The sequence below is a fragment of the Vigna umbellata genome, chromosome 6 (genome assembly GCF_029865625.1).
Source record: "Vigna umbellata cultivar VRB3 chromosome 6, Vumbellata_1.0, whole genome shotgun sequence".
Classification (NCBI taxonomy): Eukaryota; Viridiplantae; Streptophyta; class Magnoliopsida; order Fabales; family Fabaceae; genus Vigna; species Vigna umbellata.
Window position 1 is genome coordinate 28,488,959 of NC_142170.1, and position 15,044 is coordinate 28,504,002.

General features: G+C 30.2%; 1 protein-coding gene across 4 annotated transcripts; it reads left to right on the plus strand.

Annotated features, from left to right (window-relative positions):
* Positions 1 to 7,449: 7,449 nt before the first annotated feature.
* LOC124829760 (homeobox-leucine zipper protein HDG2-like) lies at positions 7,450 to 13,745 on the plus strand. 4 transcript variants are annotated; one of them, XM_088092904.1, is made up of 13 exons: positions 7,450 to 7,807; positions 8,235 to 8,608; positions 9,016 to 9,270; positions 9,530 to 9,647; positions 9,739 to 9,927; positions 10,153 to 10,596; positions 10,728 to 10,829; positions 10,924 to 11,124; positions 11,328 to 11,502; positions 11,586 to 11,857; positions 12,667 to 12,762; positions 12,851 to 13,229; positions 13,404 to 13,745. In XM_088092904.1, the coding sequence occupies exons 3-12, from the start codon at positions 9,059 to 9,061 to the stop codon at positions 13,199 to 13,201; spliced, it is 2,160 nt and encodes a 719-aa protein (XP_087949030.1). In that variant the 5' UTR covers positions 7,450 to 7,807; positions 8,235 to 8,608; positions 9,016 to 9,058; the 3' UTR covers positions 13,202 to 13,229; positions 13,404 to 13,745. The 4 variants fall into 4 exon arrangements, with proteins under 4 accessions (XP_087949030.1, XP_087949028.1, XP_087949029.1 ...); XM_088092902.1 differs by having other exon boundaries at positions 7,452 to 7,807; positions 13,395 to 13,745; XM_088092903.1 differs by lacking the exon at positions 7,450 to 7,807 and adding an exon at positions 7,836 to 8,117 and having other exon boundaries at positions 13,395 to 13,745.
* Positions 13,746 to 15,044: the final 1,299 nt, after the last annotated feature.

Here is a 15,044-nt window from a genome sequence, read left to right on the forward strand (position 1 = left end):
ATAAATAAGGAAAGCAATAAAATGTTTGGGGAAACAAGAAATTGAATCTGGCAGAGCCGGTTAGACAATTTCTAATCCATCCAAAAATACAAAAATAAACAATTAGTAGCATAATCAACATCACATTTTACAATTATCACACTTAGATCTAAACACCGAAGCATGTTCTCATCCAAAATTCAAAATCATACAGAAACAAAATACTTTACATTCAAGATTTAAGATCAACCAAAAGCAACCTATACAAGACTCAAAATAATACCAAACAAAATGTAACTCCCCTTACCTCTATTCCAGACTTAGGTTCCTCTTCTCAAATCGTTCTCCAGAAACTTCCAGAATTTCCCTTCTTCAACTAGAATTTCCTCCAACTCTCTCCTCTCACAATTTCTCTAGAATTTTGGTGCAAATCTTCATCCTCCCCCCCTTGGCTATTTATAGCCAAAAAATTTTACTATTCATTTTTACTATTCATTTTTACTATTCACTTTTACTATTCATTTTTACTATTCAAAAATTATTTTTTATTCACCATTCTTATCTCTGAATAATTGATTCTACGTGGAGTGTTCTCTTCCACAATTTATTTTAATATTTTTTTTTTAACTATTCACTATTTACTATTTACTATTTACTATTCACTATTCACTATTCACTATTCACTTTTCTTAAAAAAATCCTAAATAAGTTATCAAAAAATTTGAAATTCTCCCTCTAGAATTACTATAATTTTATATCCAAAAATTTACATTTTTCTATCCATTAAAATTATTATTACTAATAAAATGCTAAAATTTACTATTATAAATATTTTTTCATGGGTCTTACAAATTAAGCTACCAAAATTTCTTATTAATCTTTCCACATTTTATAAACTTATATATTTTCCATTCACAAAGAAATTTATTACTACTAGTAATAAAATTATTATTATTAAAGTAAATATTTTTCATGGGTCTTACAGTCGATGGTAGCACAGTCCATAAACGAAGGAGTCAATAGGGAGTGTGTTTTGTTCATCTCCTATTTGCATGTTATTATCCAACACTGTGTAGCTCCCAAAACCTACACTGACTACAACATTTCAAAATATAAGCAAAAGTATTAACCTTTATCATCATGTCAAAACATATTGTAGTATACCCTGGTGACCAATCGGATAAGGAGAATCTGGAGTCAAAATAGGCAACTGACCGACTATCAGTCAAACACTAATCAGGAAAGATAAATATCATTAATGGTCAATTAATACATTTAATGGCCATATTGAATGCGAATATACGCTATTTATGAGTGATTGACAGGTTGTATTATCTAAAAATATATTGCACTAATGGATAATCAATGGACTTGGTTGTCACAAGTCCTATAAATATAGCGTTAATGTCCAGGTAAAGACATCATTTTCTATCCTAATAAAATATACCTCTTTATGAAACATATATGACGTGAGCGTCGGAGTGTCTTCTGCAGGTCAACAACCCATTGGGGTGGATCACGTTCTCGGAGAGGATTGAAGATCAAAAGAGAGCATAGCAAGGAAGGACGACCGACCCTCAAAAAGAGTGATATACCAAACATAAGATATTAAATTGGTCTGAGGGTCGGTCATTCTTCCTTTGCTCTGCTCTCTTTTGATCTTCAATCCTCTCCGAGAACGCGATCCACTCCAAGAACACGATCCACTCCAATGAGCTGTTGACCTGTAGCAGACACTCTGATCCTCAAGTCAGATATGTTTCATAAACAGGTCTATATTTTATTAGGATAGAAAAGGATGTCTTTACCTGGACATTAATATAGGACTTGTGATAGCCTAGTCCATTGATTAACCATTACTGCAATATATTTTTAGACAATACAACCTGCCAATCACTCGTAAATAGCATATATTCACATTCAATATGACCATTAAATGTATTAATTGGCCATTAATGATATTTATCTTTCCTAATTCGTGTTTGACTGAGAGCCGGTTAGTTGCCTGTTTTGGCTCCAGATTCTCCTTAGCCGATTGGTCACTATAAATTAACATATAAATCTAAGTACTAAATACCATATAATGAAAATTTTCAATATGTTTTTTATGGATATCAAGGAAAAAATTTATTGGAGAGTCACAATACCAATAAGACTTTAAATCAATCTACAAAAAGAATTCACATTGCTTCTGATTTAAAATCTTAAAATAATGAATTTATAAGTTTTTTTTCTTATAACATGTTCAACTTTCTCAATTTTAACTAATATGAAACTTAAATTCACATTTGGATTTTCAATCACTTTTTTAAAAAGACTTTATAAAATATGTTCAATTAGATACTAAATCAAACCCCTTTTAAGAAATTTTAGATTATAAACCTTAACTTCATAAGTCAAGATAAGTTAAAGACATATAATATTTAAAAATGTGATGCATTTTAAATATACAATAAACTTTCAATCAATTTTCGTTAAACATAAATGTTTATATTTGATACATAAGTCAAACAATGGTTAACATGCAATCATCAATTTGTGACCTCACATAAATTAATATCACAAAATATAATTCATAATCATTCTAATAATAATCTCAATCTATACAATATCACAAATTATAACATAACCTTGAGTACTTGAATTAGATTGTATTCTAGAAGTGTTGTTTAAGGAATATTTTTTTTCAATGTTTGAATGATATAACTAAGTTAAATATGTGCTTTAAGAACCAATAACTTTTTACTTAAGCAATAATATTAATTAAAATAATTTATGGTTTTTGTTTTTCTCCTTACTTAAGCTACCATAGATTTGTTGGATTGAGCAATTTATCATTAGGCTAAAAATTATAGCCAATAGTCAGACACAATTCCTTTTACTTAAGAGCATAGTAGTCTAAGCACCACAATTCAATTATGACTTGATTCATTTGACCTTTATCAATTTATGTCACTTAAAACAATATTACTTTGGTGATATGTATCATCACTTTGAGCATTAAATCAATACTTAAAAGATATTCACCTATTTTACTTAAGAGGATAAACAAGATAACTAACAACATTTGTGAAACTTAATCACGTGAGCCATGATCTTTCAAGAAAAAAAGGATAATTATTGTCTCTCGCTTAAGTTTTGACTCCTAACTTAAACAAAAAAAATCTATCACTTAAACACTCAAATAATTACTTAAACAATAATGTTTTGCAATCAAGATTGAAGTTCTTGCTCAGACAACTTACTTAATGTTTAAGTAAAATACATGTAAACAACTCCAAAACACAAAATGACTTCCAAATTAAAATAGAACCAAACCAATTATCCTAACAAGTTTAAAATACATATTTGAGCTCAACAAAAATGAAATCATCCTATTTTGCAATAAACACTCATTTTAACCCTTTTTTAGTCATTAAATAGTACAAAATTAATATACTAATTTAAATAAAATTGATCAAGTCAAATATGTTACTTCTAATTCCACCACACATATAAATAACAATATAATGCAAATACCTTTTCTTATCTAACATTTGTCGTGAGATAATGGTATTGAGCAACATCAAAATCCTATAGACTAAGTAAAATATTTCTAAGTTAAAACTTCAACCGATTCTTAAACTAGTTGAGAGAATTAATTTTTTCAATTGACTTAACAAAAAAAAAAATTATCATTCACAAAAATAAGCTAAAAAGTAATAGAAATTTAAGAGATCTTAGAGTAAAATTGCACCTATTACAAATTGAAAATTGTTCAAAACGAATTTGTTCTTGAAAAAATAATGAGACTTGATGCAAAAGGTTATATAGATGAAAAAATGTAAAGCAAATCTCACTTTAAATCCAATTTTAAAGAGACAAAGTTTGTATACATTCAGCACATTTTTATTCTACACCTAATAATAAATCGCTGTATGAAAAAAAAAATAAGACTTAAGTAGTAATTTGGTATTTAATTTTTGGATTATGATTGACTTTGATAATATATTTTAGGTTTATACTTAATATAAAAGATGATATTAACATTAATTTAATATAAAAGACTAAATTGACTCTATTTAATAAATATTAGATAAGTAAAAAATAATATAGATACCAAAGTGAATCACATATCTAAATCAAATTAATAATTAATTAAAAAAATCATAAATTAAAATTTTAAAAAATAGATAATGTTTCAATCGCAAATCCTGTAACATTTTTAAAAGACGTTTTAGAACGTTGAAAAAAAAAAGTATTTAAATTAGCTTGATCTTATAGCTTACCTTTAATAACGTAAAACTATTAATTATACCGAAACATATAAAAAACACAACTAAAGAAAAGCTTTATTTCATTACACACTTTTGAAAATAAAAGATATTCAACTATTATTTTTAATTCAAAGCTCTATCAATTTTCTGCATGGTATAATAAGCTATTGGATTATAAATTTCTCCGTCTAATTATCGTTACTTAATATTAATCGAGAATATAAATTATTTTTTCTTACTGAAACTACTTAGGACTAAAGACATAAATTATATATATATATATATACTGTTTTTGTTTTGGTTGGGATTATTATGACCAAGGAGTGTATAAGTCTCCGTTAAAAAAACTTTTTTTCTTACATTATTGCGTCATTGGTGATATATAAAGTTTTTTGGTTGACTTTTTTTCATATTTATAATTTTTTTCTGTAGTGCGAAGTTATTATAATTACTTTAAAAAGTGTCTGAGATAATTTATTTTTAACTTCTTTTTCCTTGAAAAAAGTTGGTCCAACATGATAAAAAAAAAAGTCATTTTAAGGAATTTATTTTAGGGTGACGATACATGGACACTTTATCTTTTACTCTTCACCTACTTAATATCAATAAAATTATATTTTTATATTAAAATATAAAATAGTTTAAAGAATTAAATAAAAAAATAATATTTTATTAGATGTTTGATAAATGTAAAATAATTAAAAGATATACATATATAATTTTTCTTTATTTTATACATGGAAAAAGCTTACGCGGAGTTGTTCTTTTAGTCATGACCCCACTTTTATTTTTTGCTGAGTTATATTTTTTATTATTATTTTTTCTAAATCACGATTTTGGATTAATTTTGTCATTTGCTTTTGCAGTGCGTCCTTTTCTTTATTAATTTATTTCTTTAAAAGAAAAGCACACTTTTTACTTTTTTTTCTTTCTAAAACAGAATCTAAATTCACAGTGAAAAACTCCCAACACGGTTTTTTAATTATAAGTAAAATTCCCAACAGTGAATTTTTCTTCACTACTCTTTTTAACCGAACTTTTGCTCCTCTTCTCAGTTATTTATATATCAATTGCAAATTAATAATATTTTTATTTCACTTATATCAGCATTATTTCTTCAGAGTTTGTTAAAAAATTACTCAACATTTATGTATTAATTACAAATTACTGATTAAGTATTTAAACTTTTATTTTAATATAATTAAATTATGACCAAATAAATTCCTCACTTATTTTAAGATATTATTAGATGACAATATAATTTTTTAAACATTTTTTAATATTTATAATTGTAAATCGTCACTAAAATAAAACTATATATATCAATTAAATTAATTTTTGATTTGTATAAAAAAATAACATTTTTTGTTACTAAAAATATAAACAGGCTAGCACTATCTAACAAACTGGGTCATGCACTTATCATAAATTTTATTCATATAAAGGTAAAACCTACGTCACATATAAAATATACTGCATAGAATAAAAAAAATTCCACCGCAATTTTTTTATATTGGATAAGTTTGGTTAAGCTTGAAATAAATATTTAAAAAAAAAACACTTGTTTAGTAAGTAGATAGAAAAGGAATGAATAAATTCTCTCATGTCTTATCTTATTATATTAATTATAAATAACCTGATTTCTCTAACTTAAAATTCAATTTTTCCATAAAAGAAGTTAATTTTCAATTGTTTCATATCAAATGCTTCCATAATAATCTACGAGTTCGAGCCATAAATATACAGTTATAATTTCATATCATTTTTATGACATTTAAGATTTTGACACAAATGTTAAGAAATATAATTAATATTTGAATTTCATAAAAAAATATGTTACTTTTTAAGTACTTTTTATTTCTCTAATTAATTATCCATATTATTTTTAATCCATAAAGTATTGATAACGAGTAATGTTAAAAATATTTAATGCATAAATAATTTTATAAAATAAAGACTAATCTAGAATTATGTTTATTCTCTAAAATATTTGTGGAACAAGAAAATGTTTTAAAGAAAAATGTGATTTGAAAGGAGTGTTTTTGTCAAACAGAACAAAAATAATAATAATAACCTAATCATTCCAATATTTTTTTAAAGTAATATTTCATGTATAAATATTATAGACAGAGAAAATATGATTGAAAAGAGAAGATATCACTAAATATGATAAACTAAATTACTAGAAAAAGTTTAAAATTTTACAAACAAAGCTTATATATAAAGAAAAGTTTTATGGTTTCCTTATTTTTTTTAACTTCTTGTTTTCTTTCAATAAAATTTCTCAAACAAAGCTTATGAATAAATGCCTATAAAGAAAAGTTTTACTTGTTTCCTTATTTTTTTTAATTCCTTATTTTCTTTCAATAATAATTAAAAATAAAACTCCCAGTTTTCCTTTTAAGGATTGCTATGAATATTTCACCAAAAAGGTTCTCAATGCTAATCACTTCTTGTTGACAAGCGTCTGTGAAAAAAAATACAAATGAAAAATCATTAAAAATGACATTTAAATTTAAAATCACATTAAAAGCATTTAAAAATCCGAGTAAAGAGAATTAATAATATTTTTAATAAAACTATTCTAATTATTTAATCAACTACTCTTCACTGAATGAAATTATTCCACACTTATTTCAGTTGCTTAATTTCTATAACTTAACACAATTATCAACAAAAAAAGGACAACTTCAGGTAAACTAATATAGAATTAATTCAATTAATTAATATTAACCTACATTAACAGAGGAAAAACTTTATACCACCCTCAATAATCTTACTTACTTCCAATCAAGAATGTGTAAGAAAAAAAAAATCCCTATTTCCTTATCATAATCCTTACTTTGAATATTTCATTAACAAAACCTAAATCACGAAGGAAACACCAGAGTCTTTCTGAGCAGGTGAAAAACTTTCATTAAAAAGCATATTAAGAATGGCATTAAAACATATTAAAAACGTCATTAAAGCACATTAATAATATTTTGAAGAAAAAGCTCTTGTAATTCTTGAGCCATTACTCTTATATTAATGAGAAATATATACACTTATGATCGGAATGGTGTAGCATAAGAGAAAGAAAGAAGATGATGTTAATGGAGTTACAGGCAGAAAATTAATTTGAAGATAGCAGCATAACACTTAGCATTTGTTTGGTAGCCGTCATTCGTTGCATTGTTTTGTTTTGTTTTGCATTGCATTGCACCGTCAACTCTCAAAATTTTATACACCAAAAATATGCTGCGTCTCTTTCTCTCTCCCCTCTCTAGCAATTACACCTCTTTTGCCCTCCATTAAATGCAATTGCACCCTCTCTATACGCTCTGCAATTACTCTTCGCTGCCACATTTTCCTCCATCTGTTCCCCACTTCCCTCTCTCTCCCTCCTTCCTTCAATGCCCTTGTCCCTATCTCTTCATCTTCTTCTTCTTCTTCCTCCTTCTTTCTCTCCCTAACAAACCATCTTCTTCTTCTTTTTCTTCTCTTCAAATGGCTCCTCACTTTTCTACTGCTTTTTAGTCCCTAAACAGATCTACTACTACACCTTCTTCATCTTCCACCACCCCTCACTGGTAAGTTAAAGAGTTTGTCAGTCAAACTGTCGTGGCATCCACTGTTACGATGGCTTGTTACAGTTCTGTGAGGTCACTGGTTTTTTGAGTAATGGGGTGTTCGGTACATGTTTTTTGAGTTCTAACAGGTTTTTAGAAAGTGGCTAGAAACTAGGGCTGGGTTAGAGTGAAAGGGAACGCTAGGTTTGTAAGAAAGAGAAATATCCTGAAATACATGAAGCGTGTAGGATTCTCTGAGATCTTCGTGGGAGTTGGATTTTCTTGAAAAAAGTTTTGATCTTGCTCTTTGACAAGGCAAGATCAGAAAAGGGTATCGGTGTTTCTCCGCTTTTTGATTCATATGTGCATTGATGTGTATATCATTCTATAGGGTATGTTTGTTTTTGAGCATTTGATTTTTGTTTTTTAATCTTTTTCTCCCTTGCAGGTCACGTTTGCGGATGTTTGAGTTTTGTAGTAACACACTGACTCGCTTTGACATTGCCATCTGACAGAATCCGAGGACTCGTCGTTTTTAGCTTCTTCTTCTGTATCCAAGGACCTCTGAAAACACAACCAACCCTTGTGGTAAGAGAGAGAAAGTGATTGGAATATATAGAGAGAGAAAAAGAGAAAAGAGAAGAGAGAGAGAGAGAGTCAATTCAGAATATAAATGTTGGTGGTGGTGGTGGTTTCTGAGGTGTGTGAAAAACACAAGGCGGTATTATGATTCCAGCGAGAAACATGCCGTCGATGATAGCTAGGAAGAACAAGAACAACCTTGGTGGGTTTGGATCATCTTCAACTTTCACTCTTGCGCAGGTGGGTGTTTTAACTTTTCACCTTCTCTTTCAACGCATTTGACTCGCTTTTTTTATTCTTCACCACTTCAATTCCCCAAACTCGGTTTTAATTAAAATTTTCAAACAAATTTGACTCCTTTCATATTTTCACTTTTTAACTTTGCATCACAGCAACAAAATAAACAAACCCCTTTTTTTGTACCACCAACCAGGCCAAATATCCTTCTCGATATTAGAAAGCCGCGTTTTCCCCAAAACTGCGTTATATTTTCTCAAAAAAAAAAAGTCAAAAGGAAAAGTTTACAAATAGTTAAAAAAAAAAGAAAGAGAAATTATCTTACAAAGAAATAAAATGTTGATGTCTGTGTCTTTTTCTCTATGAGTGTACCGTACTATACTACATGTTTCTGTGCTGTGTTTTGTTAGATTGAGAAAGCATAAGCCTCTGGAACCTTGAAGATCTGTAACAATGTTCCAGCCGAACCTGATGGAAGCCTTGGAGATGGGTCAGAACACTTCGGAGAGTGAGGTTCCTCGAATCCGTGAAGATGAGTTCGACAGTGCCACCAAGTCTGGTAGTGAAAACCATGAAGGTGCCTCTGGTGAAGACCAAGACCCTCGTCCAAACAAGAAGAAGCGTTACCACCGCCACACCCAACACCAGATCCAGGAGATGGAAGCGTAAGTTACTCCAAATATACTCCATCTTCTTGATTTTTCTTTGGGTAAAATACTACATGTATGCTTCACCAAACACAGGTAATCCCTGTGCAAACCAGATATAACTATGAACAACAAAAGTGACATTTTTTCACAGAAATATTGTACCGGTTAGATATACTAGCTATTTCAAGTCTTGAACACCCAAACTTTTAATTAGTTTTATAAAGAAGCATCTAACATATTCTTTAAAGGAACTGATCAAATTATGTCTGTGCAGATTCTTCAAGGAGTGTCCACACCCAGATGATAAACAAAGGAAAGAACTGAGCAGGGAATTAGGGTTAGAACCATTGCAGGTTAAGTTTTGGTTTCAGAACAAACGTACCCAGATGAAGGTATATATCTGTATAACTGTGGTGCATGTGTTAGGTTTTGCCTTAACTTTTTTGTGAGATGTTCGTTAAAGGGGGTGTTTTGTTTTTGCAGACACAACACGAGCGGCATGAGAATACACAACTTAGAACCGAGAACGAGAAGCTTCGAGCTGATAACATGAGGTATAGGGAAGCTCTCAGCAATGCTTCGTGTCCTAATTGTGGTGGACCAACAGCAATAGGAGAAATGTCATTTGATGAACATCACTTGAGGCTTGAGAATGCAAGGCTTAGAGAAGAGGTACATCAGTTAAATAGCCAACATTTTATGTGACTTTATTAGTTGGTTACTCTAACTACTCCTTGGACCAATTAAGAAGGACCTTAATAAAGTCTCGAGTTATGTGTTACAGTTAGAAAATTAAAATGAATATTAAAAGGGAATTTTTAAGCAATGGACTAACAGTTACAAACCCCAGAGGGGTAGTTGATTATTATAACATTTTGTTTTTGGCTTTTTTGACAGATTGATAGGATTTCAGCAATTGCTGCTAAGTATGTAGGGAAGCCTGTGGTGAATTATTCAAATATTTCTCCTTCCCTCCCTCCTCGTCCTCTAGAACTTGGGGTTGGTGCTGGTTTTGGAGGCCAACCAGCTATTGGTGTGGACATGTATGGAGCTGGAGATCTTCTGAGATCAATTAGTGGACCCACTGAAGCTGATAAACCCATCATAATAGAGCTAGCTGTTGCAGCTATGGAGGAGCTCATTGGAATGGCACAAATGGGTGATCCCCTTTGGTTAACTACTCTTGATGCCTCATCTACTATACTCAATGAGGACGAATACATCAGATCTTTCCCTCGAGGAATTGGCCCAAAACCTTCTGGCTTCAAATGTGAAGCTTCTCGAGAAACTGCTGTTGTTATCATGAACCATGTCAGCCTCGTTGAGATTCTCATGGATGTTGTATGTTTCACTTCCTTTACTCTATTTCAATAATGTTTATTCTATGTTATTCACTGAAGAGAACTAAAGAAAGTTATATCAGGTCTAACTATTTCTCTGGACTTTGCCCTTATTTTCTTTATTGTTTTCAGAACCAATGGTCCACAGTGTTCTCTGGTATAGTCTCAAGAGCCATGACTCTGGAAGTGCTATCCACAGGAGTGGCTGGGAACTACAACGGTGCCTTACAAGTGGTACACATATAGAAATTATCTCTTTTATTTGTTAAAGTACTTTAGTCTTAACAAATCAAACAATACAAAATGAAACTGATGTTTGTTTCTGCAGATGACAGCAGAATTGCAACTACCTACCCCTCTTGTGCCAACTCGTGAGAGTTATTTTGTAAGGTATTGTAAGCAACATTCGGATGGAACTTGGGCAGTGGTGGATGTGTCTCTGGATAATTTGCGCCCTAGTCCTTCAGCCAGATGTAGGAGAAGACCTTCTGGTTGCTTAATTCAGGAAATGCCAAATGGCTATTCAAAGGTATAGTCGAGACACTTATAGGGTAATTTTGTACATGTTGGATTCTTACTTGTATTTACAATATTGTTGAAATTGTAAAGATCAGTTACATTGACTTTTCCCATATACCTACTAAGTAGGAGGCTTTGATTTTTAGACCTAGGCCATACCCTTTATTTCATTTTTTCTCCTCAATGACTTAATCTATAATATCTATGAATTAGGTCACGTGGGTCGAGCATGTTGAAGTGGATGACAGAGGTGTTCATAATCTTTACAAACAGCTTGTTAGCTCTGGACATGCATTTGGTGCCAAACGTTGGGTTGCAACCTTGGATAGACAGTGTGAAAGACTTGCCAGTGCTATGGCAACAAATATTCCCACAGTTGATGTTGGTGGTAATAATAGATTCTCATTTCCTGTTCTTTCACCATAACCATATCCAAAGTAATTAACTTTTTATTCTGAATATGTTTATCAGTGATAACAAACCAAGAGGGGAGAAAGAGTATGATGAAACTGGCTGAAAGGATGGTGATAAGCTTTTGTGCTGGAGTGAGTGCTTCCACTGCTCACACATGGACAACACTGTCTGGAACAGGTGCCGATGATGTAAGGGTGATGACCCGAAAGAGTGTGGATGATCCTGGAAGACCTCCTGGCATTGTTCTCAGTGCAGCCACTTCTTTTTGGCTTCCAGTTCCACCTAAACGAGTTTTTGACTTTCTCCGTGATGAGAACTCTAGGAATGAGGTATGCCAACCATTCAAAAAGGCTAATTAAGTTAATTAATAACGTTTTAGGCTGCATTATTGTGTTCTCTTAGGTCCCTTATTAATGGATAATTAACCTCCCTTTGGTAATCTTGCTTACTTGGTGGATTTATTGTTATGAATTGCTCCTTCTCTTTCTTTCTCAAGTTTTGACTGCCTAGATTTTACACCAATTACCTTCTATCAAGTGCTTTGGATTACATATCCTTTTCAGGTTGCCAAACACGGTATGATAGATGCTTTTCAATAAAAGCATAATAAGTTAGATGAAAAATGTTAGGTAGAATAACTATAGATATCTACTTTTACACCCACGTACACTATTTTACAGTTAGCTGATATGTTCATTATCTAATTGGTCCTCATTTCGTTTTCTGAACACCTATTTTCGGATTCTACTGATGTAAAATGACGTTTTCAAATGTATACCAGACATTGTTACATTAGATAAGAACCTTTACTTCATGTCATCCTAATAAAAAGTAACTTTATTTTCTTTTATCCATGAATTTTAACAAAATAATTTCGACAATATAAAAAGTATAAGTATTTTATATGGGTAATTATTCTTAATTTATCATGTAAGTTAAAATTATAATTTAAAAAAAAATTCTAAGTCCTTTTTAATTTGTTAACCGTGCTTGAAATTAAAACTTGTTATTTATATTAAAGCATATAATAAAGAATGTGGTTAGTCCTAATAATATATATATTGATTTTGATTTCTTTTACATGTGTATATTATCTGTATTTCATTTTAATATTTTTAATTGAATTTCCAAACAACAGTGGGACATTCTTTCCAATGGTGGAGTTGTGCAAGAAATGGCACACATTGCAAATGGACGAGATACTGGAAACTGTGTGTCTCTACTTCGAGTAAATGTATGTTTATATCTTAAATTCATTTTTTACTCATTTTGAATTATTTAATTAGCTAAATCATAATTGATTAACCTATGTCAAATTGTAGAGTGCAAATTCAAGTCAGAGTAACATGTTGATACTGCAAGAGAGTTGCACCGATTCAACAGGGTCTTTTGTGATATATGCTCCAGTAGATATTGTTGCAATGAATGTAGTTCTAAACGGAGGAGATCCAGATTATGTGGCACTTCTTCCTTCAGGGTTTGCAATTCTCCCAGATGGAACTATATCTCACGAAACTGGACCTGGTGGATCTCTTTTAACTGTTGCGTTTCAAATACTGGTTGATTCGGTTCCAACTGCTAAGCTTTCTCTTGGATCTGTTGCCACTGTCAACAATCTCATTGCATGCACTGTTGAGAGAATCAAAGCATCTTTGTCTGGTGAAACTGCTTGATGAGAGCTTCTACACTTTGGATTGTGCAGTAAGTTCATGACATAATCTTGGACAAACACATGCATGCATGTGCACTTTGATTTTTTCCAGTTTGTTTTTAATGATGTTGTGTAAGATATGACATTTTTATTTATGTTTCTAATAACATGTTGTAAAGAGAAGTTGATTATAATTATTTTGATGTTGTTATCAGATGTTGCAGGTTACAAGGATGAGAGAGTGAAGATGGTGTGTTGTGGAAAATGAAAAGGTGGTGAGGAATTTCGGCTGAAAGATGGGGAGAAGTCAAGAGCGCACCTTGCATGGTTCCTTCTCAGTACCCGAAAAGTGCTATGAGAGGATTAAGGTTCGGGAATTGACTTCCCTATATATAGTTAAGGTTAAGAGCTCGTAATATTAAGACCTTGCTACCCTACCATTTACCATTTCCAAGACTAAAATATGTAGCTAGATAGCTAGGATTAACCTTTTGAGTAACTAGGGTTTATCTTTAATGTAAACTCTTATCTTCTTTTCAATTCTGATTTTGTGTGATTTAGAAGTAGTTCCGGCACAAGTTGGTGGAAAGTAGTTTGCATCTAATACACAACCTACCTTCTCACTAAATCATTTATTTTAAAAAAAGTTTTGAAACTAATGCATGAATGTGTTCTCTACGTAGTTAACTCAGGATTTATTTATTATTTTTAAATGGTCTGCTTGTTTGATGAGGGAGAAAAAAAGAGTTTTCTATGGAATGGTTTTCTTAAATTACATATAATAATTAATATCGTTATAAATAATTAGATTAATTTTACTTAATATTTTATCAAATTTAAATTTAAATAATTTTCAATTATATCATAATTTGTTTAATTAATAAGTATTGACGTTAAGTTATTATTAAATAAATATATTGTTTATATCAAAAAGTAAAACCATCTCATATTATTAGTAATTTTTAAAATATGTTCAGTTCTGAACATATTTGTACAAATATTTGTAAATCTATACGTGTGTTTTCTTTTTATTTTAGATAAAAATTAATATTTAAATTTTACAATCTTGATATAAGTTTCTCAAAAATTAAATAATGTGATTTTTAAAAGAATATTTTTAATTGTTTTCTTTTTGAAATGGTTTAACTGATATATTATTATTTTGTATGGTGAAGAAAATATATTATTTTGTACAATTATTTTTGTAGAAAATTCATAATTGTAAAAAAAAGTTATGAGAATGATAATTCTTAAAATAAAACTTAAATATAGGAAAAAATATTTCCAAATCTTCTGGAATTATTAATATCATATGAAGATTTTATTAAAAATAGAAAAAGAAAAAATACATGAAATAGGACTACACTAAATTAAAAATAAAAATACATAATAGGCAAAAGAAAAATCACATGATGAAAAAGACGGAAAAAAGTAAACTGATATAATAATAGTAGAAAAGTTAAATGATCAAATTTCACTGGTCATATTTTTCTTTTATTTTTCTTTTATTAATCATATTAGTCAAATAGACTATTTTCATTTTCTCCATAAAATGAAGATATTTAATATAAAAACAGTTAAATATGTTTTTTTGTCCTTTAAGTATCATACGATTTTAGTTTTAGTTCTTACTCGTTTTTTAGTCTTTTAGCTTTAAAACTATTATAATTAGTCCTTAAAATTAAACGGCATTAAATATTTGTAGCTAACAGTGAGCCAGGTGTGTGTTATGTTTGGGATTTTTTATCTCTTTCACACCCATCACTGTTCTCTTTCTGAGTCTCCATTTTCATCCAAGCCAGCAGCTGTATTGGCAACTGCAGAAGCAGTGGTTTCACCAAGACCAAACCTAACAGTGGTCGTCA